At 55.7% G+C, this 18,718-nt stretch overlaps 1 protein-coding gene across 3 annotated transcripts in view; it reads left to right on the forward strand.

The window, feature by feature from the left end:
* The first annotated feature begins 308 nt into the window (after positions 1–308).
* The window catches only part of SYNGR1 (synaptogyrin 1), a 36,465-nt gene continuing 18,055 nt past the window's right edge, over positions 309–18,718 (forward strand). Inside the window, exon 1 of one of the 3 annotated variants that reach the window (XM_022597126.3) lies at positions 309–486. In XM_022597126.3, coding sequence (XP_022452834.1) covers positions 388–486 — 99 coding nt within the window. In that variant the 5' untranslated portion in view covers positions 309–387. The remainder of the gene's footprint in view (positions 487–18,718) is intronic. The other 2 variants (XM_089921347.1, XM_022597127.3) reach the window with 2 other exon arrangements.

Genomic DNA, 18,718 nt, shown 5'->3' on the forward strand with positions numbered 1-18,718 from the left:
AAGTCACGAAGGTGGTTTCATCCAGGGCCGTAGGCTCGGAGCAGGTAGGGAGGCCCGGCAGACCCGCCACCCGGGGGCGGCGACAAGTCCTGCATTTACTGCGCCCCCCCACTCCTCGTCCCCACTACTCAGCAAAGAGGTCACCAAGCCAGCGAGGAGCGCGCCCTCCGCCGGCTCCGCAGCACCCGCGTCCCCGCGATCGAGGGCGCGCGCGGCCCGCCCGCCGGCGCCGCGCCCGCCCGCCCGGCGCCCTCGGCTTACGGCGCCCCCTCTCGGGAGCCCTCGGCCTCGCCGGTCGCGCGAGCAGGGGAGGGGCGGGGGGCACCACGCACGCGCACGGGCTGGCGGAGCGCGCCGAGCGGGGTGCACCGCGCGGGTGCAGCCACGATGGAAGGGGGTGCGTACGGAGCGGGCAAAGCCGGGGGCGCCTTCGACCCCTACACCCTGGTCCGGCAGCCGCACACCATCCTGCGCGTCGTGTCCTGGGTAAGGACGTCTGGGTGGCCCGGCCAAGCAGGGGGTGGGGCGGGGTGGGGGCGCGGGCGAGGGCGGCGCGCCCGGACGGACCCCAACCCACCGGGCCTGCTGCCCGGGTGCGGCCGCGGGTGGGGAGCCGGCCGGCCGGCGTCCTGGCGCCCGCCCCTCCCTCCTTCCCGGGCTCCGGGCGGGGGTCCTGGCCCTCGCGGGGGCGCCTGCTCCCCGACCCCTGGCTTCCCGGTGTCCCCACTTCTTACTCTCCCCCCCGCCCCCCGTCGCGGTGACCTCCAGGCCGCGACCTGGCGCCTCGCGGGTCGGGTTGCGCGCGGCCGCCTGGGCGGACCGGCGACTGTGGGGACGGAGCCCTGGTTTCAGGTGGCCTTTATTCGGGGGTGGATCGGGGCGTGGATCGTTTCGCGGGGTGCACGCGCTCTTGCCATGGACGTTCAAGGAGGAGAGGGCAGGAAACCGGGTTTTTGTGGCTTAGCTGGGCTCGTGTGGAGCGACGCGCCGGGAGCCGGATACCTGGGCTCTCTCCCGGGGAACCGTCTTTCTGCAGCGTGACCTTGGGCTGGAAGCCACCCTAGAAATGTTCACGGAAAGTGAGGAGTTAAATTCCGAGGTGGGCAGCGTCACCTCCTCTAGCTTGCCTCAGTTTCCCGATTTGTAGCGAGGTGGGAGGAGCCTCCTTGAGACCTCCTTGGGATCGGATATTTCCTGAATTCGTGCAGACACCTGGATGCCTGAGGAGGGCCGTGGGCCGGGAGGGCGGGAGAGAGGTCCCCTGCCGACAGGGAAGAGCAGAGAAGCCCGTTCTGGACCTCCAGCCTGACGAGGGCAGAATCCCTCAGTGCAGAGAGCTGAGTGGGGGTCCCTGTTCAAACCTGGGGTCGGGGAGAGGAGGATGGGACAGAGTCAGCACACGGGGAGGGTTTCACATGACCTGGGCAGCACCCCAGGGAAAGGAGGCTTGCTGCTGTCTGGGGAGGGGTGTCTGGGGCTCCCTAGGTTTGCCGGCCATTGCCCAGACCCCCTCACTAGAGGGTCTTGCCTCTGCAGGCCTGGGGCCCCTTCCTGTGGGCCTAGATCAGAAAGGCCTGGATTGGGGACACTGGGCAGGGCCCCTGTCAGCCACCCCACGGGGCTAAGCCTAAAGCCAGCTGTGGGGTGCTCAAGCTCCCTCACTTCCTGGATTTTCAGGGCCATATAAGGGTGTGATGGGTGGGACAGCTGGGGTGTTTATCTCTGGCCTCCCAGAGGGAAAGGGATCTACCTTTCCTTTGTCTAAAAACGTTAAAACCTCCCTCTGGTGCCACAGGAAGGGTGGCCACGTTTAAACGCCTTCTTCTCAAGTGCCCACCAGATGGGGAGCTCTTTGAGGGCAGGGAAGCCCTGTTCTTTAGTCTTTGGGTCTCTGGTGCTGGCACATGGCCTGGCACCCTGGGTACATCCAGGAGGGTTTGTGGTGCTGAGTTCATTCATCCGTGTGTTGTCTCCAGCTCCCCAGAGACCCTGGCAGGTCCTTGGCAAAGGTAGAGCTCTGGGGGACACCTGCCTGATGAGGTGGGGCGGCTCTGTGCACTGCTCCCCTCCGCCGGCCCGAAGCGTGAAGTCACTGGCTTTGTGACGGGGTGTGGGCGTTTTGTCTGCTTGGGTCACTTCTGCTGGTGAAGGCTTCATTTAGCAAAGCTTTATTGAGTTGGCTAGGCTCCAAGGGAAGGCGGCGTGACTCAGACGCAGCCCTTAGTGCTCAGGGAGCCTACAGTCCCGCTGGGGAGTGAGCCAGGCACCCTCAGGCAGAGGCCAGCAAAACCAGGAGAGCAATCAGAGAAGCTTCCTGGAGGAGGCGATGTCAAATTGGGGCTAGAAGGATGAGGAGGGTTTACATGTGTGCACATCAAGGTGCCGGGAGGACATTCCAAGCAGAAGGGAGAAAAAGTCACTGAACACCCACTATGCAGGGCTGTTCTCACGGTTACCTGGCTAGTTCCCCCCACAGTCGGTATCACACTTGAGGGAACTGAGGCTCAGAGAGGCCCAAGGTTACTGAGCATGTAAGTAGCAGATGGAGGATTTGAACCCAGATCTTCCTGTCTCCAAAGCACAGTGCTTCCCCTGGATCAGGAAGAGTTTGAAGTCCTGGGATTTCAGGTTTGGAAAGGATAAGGGTCATCTGGGTCAACCTCCATCCAATGTCCAAATCCCCCCAGAGGCCCCCAACAGTCTCCCAGCCCTGCTCACTACCTTTGCGTGAGCAGAGGTATCTGATACAGGCTGATGAACTTTAAAAAAATATATAGGTTTTTTTCTGATCGTAGAAGTAATACCTGCCGATTGTTGGAAAACATAAATCACTTGTAATGGTTGCACAACAATATATATGTGCTGAATACCACTGAACTGTACACTTAAAGATGGTTAAGATGGTAAATTTTATGTTGTGTGTATTTCACCCAAAAAAAAAAAAATTGGAAAAAGAAGCACCTGTGATCCCACCACTTAGGGAGGGCTGCTATCTCCTACCAGTCTTTTTCAAAAACACGTGATGCGCTGAGATATTTTAACACGTGGGGGCACGTAGTGGACGCACATGGCCACCTGCCCTCCTCCCTCGAGCTCCCTCTGCTTGCTCACCACAGGGTCTGGCAGGCAGGGTCTGGCTGGCGTTAAGCTTCACCTTCCAGCTATTGGAGCCTGAGCATTCAGCACCAGCTTGCCCTGGTTTGCCAGAACTTTCCTGGCTTCAGCACTGGTAGTCCCATGACCTGGGAGCCCCCCTGTTCCAGACAGACAAGACGGTTTGTCACTCTATCCAGGACTCCTGTGCTCCCAAGACCCCTTCTGCCGCCCTATAGGGCCCTAACAACGTGAGCACTTGGGCTTGCGATTTTGTAAAACTTGTAAGAGAAAGATCTTTTTTCTGTTATTTGTTTATTTGAAAGTGGGTCCCCAAACATGTAAGCTTCAGGGAGTCACCAAACGTGGACCTACCCTGGAACCTGAGCCCCCAGGCCTGCAGAACCCCTTATCTCTTGACTGAGGCTTTCTCAACTCCTCTCTGCCCCGGTGTGCCCTACACCACCTCCCCCCACCCCACACACACACCTGGTGGGTGGTGATTACTCACTTCAGGAATTGAGGAATGGACCCTGAGGGTTAAGGTGGGGAGGGAGCTGGTGAGCCCTCTGGCAGATCCCAACTTGGACCCTTCCTGCCCTGGGCGAGGAGGTGATGGCTAAGTTGGGACAGTGTCCAGGGTGAGCTCAGAGCTGCCTCCTCTGACCTGGGTTGGCGGGGAGGTGGGCTGTGCTGGCGGGGGGCCAGGAGATCTGGCACCAGCTGTGGCCACCCCCTCTGCCTCTGTCTCCCCATTGGAAAGCAGAGGCTGGGCTGGGTCAGAGGTGCCCAATCCTGCCCCGATCCTGCAGCCTGTCAGTGACCCCTTTCTTTACCTGGAGCCAGGTGGGGGGAAGTGGAGTTTCAGCAGGGAGCTAGCTGATTTCATATAAAGGACTACCTTCTATTTAGAATTTACATCCTTTTAGAGCTTTGAAATGACCTATGGGAAAAGAATATTGGCACTGGTAGATGAGAGGTTTTCTTTTTATTTCTTTTTTTTTTATATTAATGCTCTGTTTTGGCAAAAATAAAACAATAAAATGTTGGAAATTTTGCCATTTTCAGGGTTGATCTCTTAAGGGCTTTGGCTGTAACACTCAGGATGTTGTAAGGAGGGTGGGTGTCATCCCTCGCATGACAGAAGTAAGGGGCAGGCTGGAGGTGACTTCTCTACTGACTAGAGACAGAGCTCCTGGGCCCGGGACTGTCAGAGCCACAGTTTCAATCCAGTCCACTGGGTCCACATTCAGTGTACTCCCCGTGGCTTCCCTGTCTGAGTCGCAGTGTCACCAAGGAGTGGCTTGAGGGAGCAGTTTTACACCCTCATTTTTATCAGACCCCCTCAATCACTCCAAGCAAACACTGAGTATAAGAGCTGAGCTTGCGGGACTTCCCCGGCGGTCCAATGGTTAAGAGTCCGCGCTTCCACTGCAGGGAGCGCGGATTCAATCCCTGGTCGGGGAATTCCCGACGCTGTGAGGCTCAGCCAAAAAATAAAAATAAAAAAGCTGAGTTTGCTTTGCAAACGCAGCAGCTTCAAAATGAGACCCCTTGTCTCCGTTCCCAGCCAGATTGCCACACTCTAGCTGTCCCACATAGAAATTCTAGAGCCTGCAGGGGCTGGGGTGAAATGGGTCCAGGGTGGAGACAGAGCCTCTGGCCAGCTCTGGCATTCATTCATTCATTCCACAAATACCAAGTCGCTGCTCGGTGCCAGCCTGTGTGTCCCACTGGAGATGCTCTCGGTCAGTAAGAACAGAATTGAGTCGACAGGCACCATCCAGAAGGCTTGGGATGCAATACGAAGGAAATCCAGTGGGGAGTAGGTACCTCTGCCAGGGGGCGTGGAGGGCTTCCAGGGGGAGGTGACCCCTGTGTTGGTCCTAATAAAGAAGGTGGGGGTGGAGGTGCATTCCAGGTGGGAGGAACAACATGTATAAATAAATACTCGGGGGCACAAGGTCTGAGTGGGTTTTAGAAACGTTGCTGAGCTCCTGGGGACCCCGGGTATGTGAGTGAGAGCAAGTCAAAGAGGTGTGGGGGGCAGGCAGGGTGGGCAACCCAGGGTCGGCCTTGGATGCCAGTTTCACAAGCTGGGCTGCATCGGAGGGCCATGGACAGCCTCAGAGAGGGGTTTTAAGCAGAGAAGAGGTGTGTTTTCGGAAGTTCCCTGCAGAGCCATGTGGAGGTATGGCTTGGGGAGGGCTCTGGGGACAGGAGGCCCAGCAGGAAATGTGTGGTGTGGTCTAGCCTGTCCTCTCCCAGCACCAGGCAAGGCCCTGCCACTTACTCAGGGGGCTGGGTCCACACAGGCATGTCCTGTGCTCCTTTGGTATGTATCGCTGACAGTCTCAGAATCTTCTTGTCCTCTTCGCCTGCCTGTGACCGACCTTTGTCTGGTCCATCTTTCTCAGGCCTGGGAGAGAGTCAGGACATGGAGGTCATCAGGAGACGTGGATGATAGGTTTCTGCATGCATCTTGGGCATTTCTTCGTGTCCTGGGGCAGTGTGGGAGCTTGAGGAGTCTTGGGTTTGGCATCGAGACCAGGGCCGCCAGAGAGGGACCTTGGAAAATCCTCACCTGTAACGTGGGATTGGAGTGCCTGGGTTCAGGGCGGACTCGGTTTGTGAACATGGATGTATAAAGGGCCTGCCATCCAGTTCATTCCTCTAGGCACGTGACATCCCTGTCCAATGGATTTCATTACCCCCACTTTAGGTGAGATGTTGAGGCCCAGAGAGGTTAACTGGAGCTACTGGGATTGCAGCCCATGCCTGACTTCCAGGACGTGGCCCTTTCTTCCTGCTTTGGGGAGTCCCCAGCCACATGGGGAGTCCCACATGCCCACTTGTGCAGAGCTGTTAGGCAGGCTTGAGCCTGGGGAGAAAGAACAAAGGCTGGGGGAGGGAGGGTGGAGAGGAGGAAGAACCAGGGGGAGGAGGGAGGAAAGGGAGAGGGCAGATGGCAGAGCTGGCACGGAGCCACAGTTGGCACCTACACCGGAAGAACCAGCTGTCCGGTGGGAGGAGAGGCAGGGCAGAGCGTCAGGAAGTGCCTGGGGCCCGAGGCCTGAGTCCGTGTTCTGCGCCCACTCCACCCCTGACGGGTGGTGTGACGTGAGCGTCTGCCAGTGCTCTCTGGGCCCGTTTCCCCATCTATCAGATGCGGGGAGGACAGCCAGGCTGGGCTGGTGGTTCCCGGCCTTTCTACCCTCAGCAAATGCTACTCCTGCTCCTAGTGGGTTGTAGGTTGGGAACTTGGGGACTGGTCAGTATTTTTTTTTTTTTTTTGACTGGTCAGTATTTAAAGAAGTGATGTCAGGGACCAGCCTCCCGCACCCCTGATGCTTTGTGGGGGCCTGCAGGGGGAGCCTGGGCCCCAGATCCATACTGCAGGAGCAGAACAGTGTCAGCTGGAGCCGGCAGGGTGGCCTGTGCCCCTGTGTTTCTGGGGAAGCCCTCCCTTCCTGGAGGGAGAGGTGCTCACCCCACCTCTGCCTGGGAAGATGGTGTGGGGGGAGGGGGACCGCGGGGAAGGGGTGGCTGGGAGAGTCCCAGGCTGTCAGGCCCAGACTGTTCAGAAAGCCATCACCTGGGAACCCCAACCATCCCGGCTCCTCAAATGACTCAGGGTCCAGGGGTCAAGAGGACATGGTCTTCCCCAAATATTGGGCCCCCCTCTGAGCATCCCTGACACCTTTTTTAAGTTGTACTGTAACCTGGCCTCCCCCACCACCCAGACCCGGCTTCCCCAGCAGCCTTCTCAGCGGGGGCTATTCTTTGCCTCATGCCCTCCCTCTGCCGGGCCTGGAGATGGGACACAGTCATCCCGGCTCCTGAGGCTGCTTCCAGACCATTCTCCCCGCCCCCCGCTTTGAATCTCATCGCAGCACTGGGCCAGCCACTCCCCTCATTGCAAGCCAGCCCCAGGTCACTTGCCCTGTCTCTCAGCACTGCCCCGCCTTCCATCCTGCTGACTAGCTCCCGCTTCCGTGATCCTTCCCACAGCCTGGCCTCTCACTTCCTTGGCCTCCAGCCTCCCACAGTCTTGTCCTCCCTGCCTCAGCCACTCTCACTGGGTGTACCCTGGGCCTGGCCCTTGTTCCTGGCGAGAACTCAGGTGTCCGCCTCTCCCCACCCCTCCTGTCGTTCCAGCGCTCTGCCTCGCACGGTCCTTGGCCTGGGACTCCCTCTGTGCACCGGCCCTCACCCCATCCTCCCTGCCCCCCTCGCCAGCTTGGGCTCCCTGGTGGTCTCACCCACCTGCTCCCGGCTCTTGGCCCCCCTGCGTCGCTGCGCTCACCTGGCAAAGCCCTGCTTGCATCCACCCTTGGCCTCCTCGCACCTGCCCCTCCCCCAGGCTCTCTCCTGTTCTGGTGGCCAGGCCAGCCTCGCAGGGTCCACCAGGTGCACCCTCTCACCTGCTGGAGGACTCAGATTCCCTCCTTCCCTCCCTCCCTCCGCCCTTGCCTCCATCCTCCACTCTGGCTCTTTCCCATCGGCTTACAAATGGGAGTTCTTCCCACCCCCTTGCCCATGCCTCTGGTCCTGCAGAAGATTTGTCTATGGTCACCGTCTCTGGTGTTTCTCCCCCGGTTTTCTCTCACTTGCGCCCTGCTCAGGCTCTCGCCCTCACCTCTCCATCTCATCAAGATCATCCGTGACCTTCACGTTGCCAAATCCTGTGGCCAATTGTTATTAATGGCTCTCACGGCCGCATCTGGAGCAGTGAGGGGTTCGTATGTCCTCCCGTTAGTTCCGTTGGTTCCGATAGCCGTGGGACTGCCGCCTTCTCTTTAATGTGCCTGGTCTTTGCGAGACTCACAGTCTAGTGGTGGGAAATGTGGCTGAGAAACCACTTAAAGTATGGAGGTGAGCATAAGCCCTAGAGTGAGGGAACGCTCACTCAGGCTCACTCGGGCTCGGGACAGGTGGGAGGGATGGGGCCAGCCAGGCGGAGAGGGGGGACATTCCAAGCAGAAGGAGCAGCACGGGTGAAGGCGCGGCAGGGCGGTGATGAGAGGCTGCTACCCCCCCCCCACGCCCCATGGGCTGTAAGCTCTGGGGGGCAGGGACCGTGTCTGTCAGGTCACTGTCGTATCCCCAGTGCGAGACGGCACCTGGCATCTTGTCATGGCTCACACGTGGGTGAATGAGGCTGGGAATTGCAGTGCTCTGTCCTCCTCCATCCACCCACCTTCCCCGTTCAAGTCTGCAGTCTTCAGGGCTGGGTCTCAGTTTCCCCATTTCTAGGAAGGCTCCCTGCTCTCCTGGTGTTTGTGCAGCCACAGGAGGGAGAAGACAGGGGAGCCTTCAGATCACCAGGTCCAGCGAGTCTCAGTGCCGCAGGGATAGGGCCCCTGCCCAGCAAGCCCACTCCCCACCCCCACTGCGGAGAGCACACGGAGACGGCTTGCGGGAAGATTACTGCCTAATCCGCAGCAGGTCTCTGCTTCCAAGGCTGCAGAGGTGGTGGCCGGGCTGGGCCTGGGAGGAGAGAAGGGAGCCCGCCTGCCCTGCCCCCGCCCTGCGGCTCTGCACGAGGCTCTTGAGGAAGCCGAGTGCCCCCCCACCCAGTGCCCATCACGCGCCCCTGCGTTGGCTTCGGCCCTTTCCCTCACGTGACCCGGGGGGAGGCAGGGCCTGTTCCCGTGAAGGGGGGCCCTTGCAGCCTGACTCATCCCTCAAATGCTCAGCTGCCCGTTTCTTTGTCCGCTCTTCCCGTGAGGCCCAGGAGGCAGGTTGAGGACTTCGTGGGGATGCGGGCAGGAAGGCGGGCTCAGCTCGTGCTGAGGGAGAGGACGTGGCAGCCCTTTGTTACGGAGTGAGCTCCCTGTGGTCAGAGGTGTGCAAGCCAAGGATGCTGAGGAGAGAATAGTCTTTCTCCCAACACTCGTGCTGCCTGTGCCTCTGCCCATCTATCAGGCTTGCTGTTCACTCACCTTGAAGCCTTTCCTGACCCTCCCTCTGGGTCTGGACTGGAGACATACACCCAACAACTGAACCAAAAAATAAGAAAAAAATACATAATGAGGTTATCAAGAAAATAAATGAGGGTATTGGAGAATATTGGGAGTCAGGTCTGGAGAGCTTCTCTGAGGAGGTGGCTTGCATTGAGATTTGGATGTTGAGAAGGAACCAGCAGGAGGCAGCCTGGAAGATCTGGGGAACTCTAGGCATCCCAGGTAGAGGGAACAGCCAGTGCCAAGGCCCTGAGGCAGGAATGAGCTTAGGAGGGAGCAGAGGCGAGTGGCAGGAGAGGAGGCTGAGAGGAAGCTGGAACCCTGGGGGTTGGGGTGGGGAGGAGGATTTCACTGTGCGGGTGTTGGTGAGTGAGATGCAGCAGGGGGTGACAGGATCTGACTTAGGTTTAGAGAGATCTTTTCAGCCCCAGTGAAGTGGATGGTGCAGGGGCGCAGGAGTGGCGCACAGAGGCTGGGAAGCTGCCGTCATCGCTTAGCAAGAGGTGATGGTGGCCTGGACCGGCACAGGGGCGGGGGCGGGAGGCTGCATGGAGGAAATTGAGAGTTGTTTGGGGAAGGATGAAGAAGTAGACCCAAGTGCCAGGTTGGGTGGCGTTCAAGGACGCGCCCACTCTGGGGTCTGAGCAGCTGAGTGGGAGCCAGTGTGCAGATGGATGAGGGGGCAGGGAGAGACCAGAGGTGAGACCAGCAGCCCGTCAGTGTCGTCTTCTTCGGGGCTGGACTTTATCCTCAGCCCCGGGAGGGACTGGTGAGAGTTGGGGGAGTGGTGAGCGCCCCCTGGCGCCCGTCTGGAGATGGGTTGGAGGAGGCGGGAGAGGAGGCTGTCCTGAGTCAGGCAAGCAACACTGTGGCCTGGAAGTGGACAGTAGGCGATGCCGCGAACTGGAGAGCCGGCGAGCGGGTCCGCTGGCTGCCTGCAGCGTGAGGCAGGGACCACGGACTCCTCCCAGCCACCGGTCTGGGGAACAGATGTCTCTGTACAGGGTGAGGTAGATAGAAGGTACCATCCGGAGCTGGCAGGACCGGAGAGTCGTGGACTCCTGACCTCATCTCTTGACAGCTTGTCTGGAGGAAGACTCAGCAGGTGTCTCAGGATGTTTAAAGCCAGGCCCCTGGGAAGCTCCCTGAGAACAGCAGGGACCTCTGTCCCCACCTGCCCCTGACGCTGGCTGGGCCCAGCTGTCCCTGGAGCCCGAGTTAGCCTGATGCCCGGCACTGGCCCAGGCACAGCCTGCCAGCTCTCTGGGCGGATGTGGAGAAAAGTGGGCCGGGCCCCTCCTGCACTGTGGGGAGGTGACAGGCTCGGCACAGCAGCTGTCTCTCCTGGGTCTCGTGCTGGTCCTAGAGTCTGGGATCTGGAAGTCATTTCTTCATGGGGAGGCAGCTGAAGGTCGAGGTTTGGCACACATTCTGGAATGGGGCTGGACCTGGGGCAGGCCTGGGCAGGAGGCCCGGCACCATGCTTACCTGCTCCGGGTCATCCGGCCATGGGCTGGCCAGAGTCCAGGCCTCATGGAGCCTCAGCTGCCCTCTGCTGGAGTGCGCTAAGTAAGCCTGCTTTGTTGGGGTGGGTGTTTTGTTGCTGTTTTTGTTTATCTGTTGAAGTGTAGTTGATTTTTACAATGTTAGTTTCTGGTGTACAGCAAAGTGATTCAGTTATACATATAGGTGTATATATATATATTTTTTTTCAGATTCTTTTCCATTAGGTTATTACAAGATACTGAATATGGTTCCCTGTGCTCTACAGTAGGACCTTGTTTATCTGTTTTGTACACAGTAACGTGTATCTCCTAATCTGTGGGGTGGTTTTAGGTTTATTTTTTCCCTTAGAGGTTTTGATGAGGATTAAATGAGATGATTTTTGTCAAGCCCTCCCAGTGGATGCAGGGCCCCTGCAGAGGCTGTGGGCTGGCTCAGGGTCGGGGGTGAGGGTGGGCTGGGGGAGACAGACCAGTAGCTGAATCCCAAGCAGGAGTATGTGCAGGGTTAGGGTGGGCGAGAGTGACTGGGAAGGAGGGTGTCCCAGGAGGCAGCTGCAAGTCACCACCTCCCAACAGGGTTTTGAAGGGTGGGAAGGAGTTCGTTCCTATTTGAAAGATGAAGAAGGTGGGGAAGGGTGTTCTGGGAGGTGGGAACAGCCAGGGCGAAATTATCAAACAGCCTGTGGCTTTGCTAGTGCTGGCCCTCTAGGATGGTTGAGTCATGGGGTGGGAGAGAGAGCGATGTGAGGCCAGGGCAGGGTCTGGCAGTTCTGGGGTCTCTGTTTCTGTGTGTCTCTGAGTCCAGGAGCCTGAGATGCTGAGATTCCTTTGATTTGCTTTTCTGAGTTGGAGATAGCTCTGCTCTAAGTGCCATCTGGAATCCATTTTTTTAAGACTCAGGATTGGATTATAAAGATGGTGAAAAAAACAGAGTCTTGCCCCAGTTTACCTTGGTGCTTTTTTTTTTTTTTTTTAAACATTTTTCTCTAGTGCAAGGGAGGGAGGTGGTTTTTCCTGTGCCTGCCTGTGCCCAGTGGCCCCCTGAGTACCTCCCGGGGCCCTCACCCTCCATCCTCTCCTGTTTCCTGGCTGCTGGTTCTGCCTCCGCAGACCTGTCCCGGCCCCTGCAGCAGATCTGCTTGTTGGGGTGAGCGTCTCCCTCCCATGCCTCTGCCACTGTGGCCAGCGTAGAATTTCATTGTGGTTTAATTTCCAGTTCTCTGGTGGCTGCTCTGCGTGCTCCTTGCCATCCGGCCTTAGCAAGTCACCCCAGAGGCCGCCCGACACAGGGCACCGGCCTTGGATTTTTGTCAATACTCCATCCACCCTTAAACAGCCGTGGGACCTGGGCAGTTCCCTGGACGTGGGTAAAATGAGAATAAGGCCATGGACCTTGTGGAGTGAAGAGCATGTGTTTCAGTCACATCATGGGTCTTGAGGGAGTCCCCGTTCCTCCTGCCTTGAACTGTGGAACAGAAACCTGGGGCCTGGGCCTGCTTTTGGGAGGCTCCCTCCCACTCGGGGTGGGGAGACTGCAGCTAAATGGAGGAGTTAACCTGGGGCCCAGAGGGTCCTGCAGGGGGTGTGGTGAGACTGCAAGGGCCTTGTTGTGTGTCCTTGGCAATGCTGCTTCCCCTCCCCTAGGCTCAGTTTCTCCATCTGTAGACTCTCAGCCTGGTCCAGGGGTGGCTCCCTGCCCTGGCCCAGCCCTGCAGCCTGCGGGGGACCTGGCACGACACCTCTGTTCCCAATTCTCATCCAGCCCAGCCCCTCCCCGACTGCCCTGCTCCCCGCAGCAGGCCAGTGTCTGCAGATTCTGGTGGCTTTACCTCCAAAGGACATTCAGCCCCCACTACTTCACCCCATCCCGCTGCCCATGCCAGCCCCGCCCGCTTGCCCCTTACCTGGGCACTGATTAGCCCCTCTGGTCTCCCTGCTTTCACCCTCGCCCCACAGTCTTTTCTCCACCATGACCAGGGTGAGTCTTCTTTTTTTTTTTGCGGTACGCGGGCCTCTCACTGTTGCGGCCTCTCCCGTTGCGGAGCACAGGCTCCGGACGCGCAGGCTCAGCGACCATGGCCCACGGGCCCAGCCGCTCCGCGGCATGTGGGATCTTCCCGGACCGGGGCACGAACCCGTGTCCCCTGCATCGGCAGGTGGACTCTCAACCACTGCGCCACCAGGGAAGCCCCGGCAGGTGGACTCTTAACCACTGCGCCACCAGGGAAGCCCAGGGTGAGTCTTCTTAAACCTAAGTCAGATCAATCACTCACTTGCTCTTAACCCCGAAGTGACTCCTGAACTCAGCCTTCCCCTGCAGGCCCTGGGGGCCGGCCCCTGCCTACCTCGGGGACCTCCCCTTGCTCACTGTGCTCCAGCCACACCCTGTGCACCTCCTCGAGGCACCAAGCTTATTCGCACCCCAGGGCCTTTGCACTTGTGGTTACTTCTCCCTGGAACGTCTCTCCCCAGTATCTGCATGGCTCTGCCTTTCTGCATATGGGCATCCGCTCAAAGGTCACTACATCAGTGACCCCATTCGCCCAGTCTGTCTCCTCCTGCCCTGCTTGATGCTTCTTCGGGACACTTGTCTGGACTTTTGTACATGTTTCTCAGCTGTTTGTCTCCCTGATGAGAACAGGGACCTTGCCCCCTCAGCCTCTCGCACAGGGCCTGGCACATACTAGGTGCTTAGAAATACTTTAAAATGAATGAACAACCGATAGCAAGCCCCAGTTCTCTGGCCTCCGAGATGCGGCCTCCCAGGCCCCGGAGGCAGGGGGCCCTGTGGCTGCAGAGTGGTCATCTCCCTGGGTAGTGCATGCCCAGCAGAGGGGCAGCTCACCCCACCGCCACCCAACATAATCAGAAAAGTTAGTTATAGCCCAGCACCTACCGCGTGGTAGAAAGAATATTACGGAAAGAAAACAGTGGAAAGGGCCGGGGGTTGTGAGGTGGGCAAGTAGGTGGCTGGTGGGAAGTGGAGGGAAGGGAGGCACCGGGAGAGGTGGGCAGAGCGGGTACTTAGAGGACCTTGACCACCAGCCCTAGAAGCTTGGATTGTGTCCAGAAGGCCCAGGGCCGGGGATTGGGGGCGGGGGCACTTAGGTGACCTTCATTCTGCAGGGTGGGGACCGTGATCCATAGACCCAGATCTCGTTGCTCCTGTGGCTTCTCGCTGCATTTAATCCAATGTGCCCGTGCCCCACCAGGCCCTGCTCTCCCTGCCGCTTCCTGTCCCATTGCCTCCTCCAGCCCCAGCTCCCTGGTCCCTGCTCCAGCTGTGCTCCTTCCCTCACCTTCAGCCTTTGCCCCTTCTGTTCCTGTGCCTGAAACACGCTTCCCCTGATCTGTGCAGGGCTGGCTCCTTCTTGGCCCAGCTCAGAGATCACTGCTCAGGGCTCCCTCCCCTGACCACTGCCACCTCTTCCCAGCACTTGCCACCGTGGGTCATTGCCTCAATTATCTTTTCCACTTGTTTAGTGTCAGTCTGGCATTTTTTGGTTGTTTACTCTGCATCACATGCTCTTCCTTACACGTAGGACCTCATTTATTCCTCACAAAATGTCAGTGGTTTAGGTGCTATTGTTGTTGGGAACTGAGAGAGAGGTTAAGCCCAAGGTCACCCCGCTAGACAAGGGGCCAGGCTCTCGCCCCCTCACTCCTGTAGCTCCAGATGGTCAGCTCCCCGACAGCAGGGGCTCCACGGACGCGGTGCCCCTTGACGCCCCCTCCCAGCACAGTGCAAGGCACTGAGAAGCCTGTGACCTGTGATGAATGCCGGACGGAGGCCCAAGTCTGCAGGAGGGAGCCGTGGGCGGAGAGGAGGGTGGGGAGCCCAGGGGCTGAAGGACCGGCTGCAGGGAGCTGGCATGCCAGCTCTGCCAGTTCCGTGGCCCCGCCCGGTCAGGTCCGGGAGGCTGTTTAATCTTGCTCCTTCCCCTCTTGGGGACACGCCGTCACCAGCACTTTCCTCCTGGCCTCTCTGAGGACTCCCTGCTCCTCTCCCCCAAGAGGGCCCGTCTTAATGCTTCCTCCTCTGCTGTCCCCAAAGCCCGGACTTCTGCCCACCTGCTGCCCCCACCCCTCCACTCAGCCTGCTTTAGGGAAGGGGTCCACCCTTGTTCCAGCCCCCAGGGAGCGTGTCTTCTCTCCCAGGGCCTCTGGAGAAGGGAGTTAACCCTTAACGAAGTCCTGACTGCTGTGCTCTGTGTACTTGTGTGTAATGCTCCCATCAGCCCTGGAGGGAAGGATAATTTTTACAGAGGACCAATCTGAGGCTCAGAGAGGTTAAGTCGTTCGCCTGAGGCCACACAGCATGAGCAGCAGGCCTGGGATTTGAATCCAGCAGGTCTGTGTGGCTACTCAGTGTCTGAAGTCTGTCTAATCAAGAGGCTTTTCCATTTTGCTGGATTGGTGATGTCTGATGACACTGGGACTGGGCCTCAGATTCCCAACCCGTCAGTTTTCTGGTAGGAGCCTTGGACTTGTCTTGGTGCACAGGCCCAAGGGGCTGTGTGAGTGGTGGTCCCTGGAGTTGTGCAGTGCACGGCCCAGGCAGCTGGCTGTCAGAGCCCGCCTTTGTCTCCCAGTGGCGTCTGCATTGCTTGTCTGGGCTGTCAGTAGCCCAGGGGTCCCTCTGACAGTTGCTCTGAAGTCTGGACTTCGTGCCTCTCCCCTCCTGTGCCCCTGAACGCCAGACTTGCCATTCCAGTCCCACGGCCTGTTCCCATGACACTGATGCTTTCCTACTGATCCCCTGGGTCTCTGGAAATAAAGGGTCACGCCTGCTTCAGGGCCCACCTCCTGAGGCTGAGGGTCAGCTTGGTCAGGTGGAAGAGAGCATAGGGCTGAGATTCAAGAGACCTGGGTTCAAGTTCAGCCTGTACCCTGACAACAGTGTCACCTTCTCTTTCTGAGCCTCAGTTTTCCTTCTCTGTCAATTGGGGGCAGTACGAATCGCCCTTGCTGCTCCATGCGGAGGTTGTGAGGATGCAGAGCCTGTGACCGGGCAGAGCCGTGTGCCAGGAGTCCTGCACTGGTCTGCAGGTTGAGGTGACATGTACATTCCCGAATCAGGACTGGCAAATGTGTGGCTCAGAGGCCACCACTGCCCATTTCAGTGCCCGTGGCTGAACCAGGACACAGCACCCCCCCGCATCCTTTCTTTTTTTTTTTGAATTGCAGAAAAATTCGTATTACCCACAATACACCATTTTAAAGCATCAGTTCAGTAGCATTTCGTGGATTCCCAGTGTTGTGCAACTACCACCTGTCTAGTTTCGAGACTTTTCCATCATCCCACAAATACCCCCCATACCCATCAAGTAGTCACTCCTCATTCTTCCCTCCCCCAGCCCCCGGTAACCTCTAGTCTGCTTTTTGTCTCTGTTTTGCCTATTTTGGGTATGATACATAAAAGAAATCATAATACTGACCTTTCGTGTCTGGGCTTCTTTCACTTCTTTCTTCACCTGTTTTAAGGTTCATCCAGTTGCAGCATATATCAGAACTCTGTCCCTTTTTATGGCTGAATAATATTCCATTGTATGGATGTGCCATAGCTTACTTCTCCATTCATCCATTCATGGACATTTGGGTCAGAATCCTTGTTAACACAAGTGTCATGAACCAGTGGTCTCCAAACCTTAGTTCATGCCGTCCTTCAGGAAAAATTTTTGAATCAGTCCTCCCATTAAACGTAAATTTGAAACCCATGCACCTATGGTCAGTTAATCTATGACACAAGAGGCAAGAATATACAGTGGAGAAAAGACAGTCTCTTCAATAAGTAGTGCTGGAAAAACTGGAGAGCTACATGTAAAAGAATAAAATCAGAGTGTTCTCTAACACCATATACAAAAATAAACTTCAAAATGGATTAAAGACCTAAATGTAAGACTGGAAACCATAAAACTCCTAGAGGGAAACATAGGCAGAATACTCTTTGACATAAATCATAGCAGTATTTTTTTGGAATTATCTCCTAAAGCAAAGGAAATAAAGGCAAAAATAAACAAATGGGACCTAATTAAACTTAAAACCTTTTGTACAGCAAAGGAAACATGAACAAAACAAAAACACAACCCTACTGAATGGGAGAAAATATTTGCAAATGATATGACTGATAAGAGGTTAATATCCAACATATATAAGCAGCTCATACAACTCAACATCAAAAAAACAACCTGATTAAAAAATGGACAGGAGACCTGGATAGACATTTTTCCAGAGAGGAAATGCAGATGGCCAGTAGGCACATAAAAAATGCTCACCATCGCTAATCGTCAGGGAAATGCAAATCAAAACAAAAATGAGATATCATATCACACCTGTCAGAATGGTTATCATCAAAAAGAACATAGGGACTTCCCTGGTGGTCCAGTGGGTAAGACTTCGCACTTCTTGGGGCTTCTCTGGTGGCGCAGTGGTTGAGAGTCCGCCTGCCGATGCAGGGGACATGGGTTTGTGTCCCGGTCCGGGAGGATCCCACATGCCGCGGAGCGGCTGGGCCCGTGAGCCATGGCCACTGGGCCTGTGCGTCCAGAGCCTGTGCTCAGCGATGGGAGAGGCCACAGCAGTGAGAGGCCCGAGTACCGCAAAAAAAAAAAAAAAAAAAAAAGAAGACTTCGCACTTCCAATGTGGGGGGCCCAGGTTTTATCCCTGGTCGGGGAACTAGATCCTGCATGCATGCTGCAACTAAGAGTCCAAATGCTGCAACTAAAGATCCCACATGCTGCAATGAAGACCCGGTGCAGCCAAAATAAATAATAAATAAATAAATAAATATTTTTAAAAAAAGAACACAAATAACAAATGTTGACGAGGATGTGGAGGAAAGGGAACCCTCATACACTGTTGGTGGGAATGTAAATTGGTGCAGCCACTGTGGAAAACAGTATGGACGTTTCTCAAAAAACTAAAAATAGAACTACCATATGACCCAGCAATTCCACTCCTGGACATATATGTGAAAAAAACAAAAACACCGACTTGAAAAGATACATGCACACCAATGTTCATGCATTATTTACAGTTGCCAAGAAATGGAAGCAACCTAAGTGTCCATCAACAGATGAATGGATAAAGAAGATGTGGTAAATATTGTATATATATATAATGGGATACTACTCAGCCATAAAAAAGAATGAAATTTTGCCATTGCAGCAACATGGGTGGACTTGGAGGGTATTATGCTAAGTGAAATAAGTCAGACAGAGAGAGACAAGTACTGTGTATCACTTATATGTGGAATCTAAAAAACACAACAAACTAGTGACTATAACAAAAAAGAAGCAGACTCACAGATATAGAGAACGAGCTAGTGGTTACTAGTGGGGAGGGGCAATATAGTGGTAGGGGATTAAGAGGTACAAACTATTACGTATAAAATAAGCTACAAGGATTTATTGTACAACAAGGGACTATAGCCAATATTTTATAATAACTATAAATGGAATATAACCTTTAAAAATTGTGAATCACTATATTGTATACTTGTAACTTATATAATATTGTACATCAACTATACTTCAATAAAAAATGTGGATTTGTTTTATATATATTACTGCTACACTAATATGTCCAGTACATTATAAAACCCATGTAAAGTGTAGACATCTTAAAAAGATACAATTTAAAAAATGATGCTTCTTATATTTTTTCTCACACCTGCGCTGGAGTCACTTCCCATCATAGGTGTTAGCTAAGGACGAAAATGTGTCTGGGTCATATTGAAATTCTAGTTCCTTATTATAGAAAAGTTGGAAAGCAAAGTGAAGTGGAAAATGGACAATAAACCCTCTGCAGCCTGCACCTCAAGTTCACTGTAGGCCACATCTGAGGTTCTGTTTTCCTGTTTGTGTGTTTGTCAGTTGGGTCTGGGCCTCCTCATAATCATAGTTTCTGGGGAGGCGAGAGGTAGGAGGAAAAAGCATGAACTTCAGAGTCAGGTCCCTGGGTTTGAAGCCAGCTCTGCCACGTACCAGCTGTGTGACTCTGGGCACATTAACCAATACCTATACTTTCCCTGCTTCATCTGCAAAATGCCGGTGATGGATTGTCTTCGTTAGCTGCTGCTGTGTAACAAGACACCCCAAAATGTAGTGGCTTAAAACAACAAACATTTGTTATCTCACAGTTTCTGTGGCCAG

Source organism: Delphinapterus leucas, chromosome 11 (genome assembly GCF_059928025.1).
Source record: "Delphinapterus leucas isolate spDelLeu-1000000601 "Yukka" chromosome 11, BTC_Dleu_Yukka2, whole genome shotgun sequence".
NCBI classification, from domain to species: domain Eukaryota; kingdom Metazoa; phylum Chordata; class Mammalia; order Artiodactyla; family Monodontidae; genus Delphinapterus; species Delphinapterus leucas.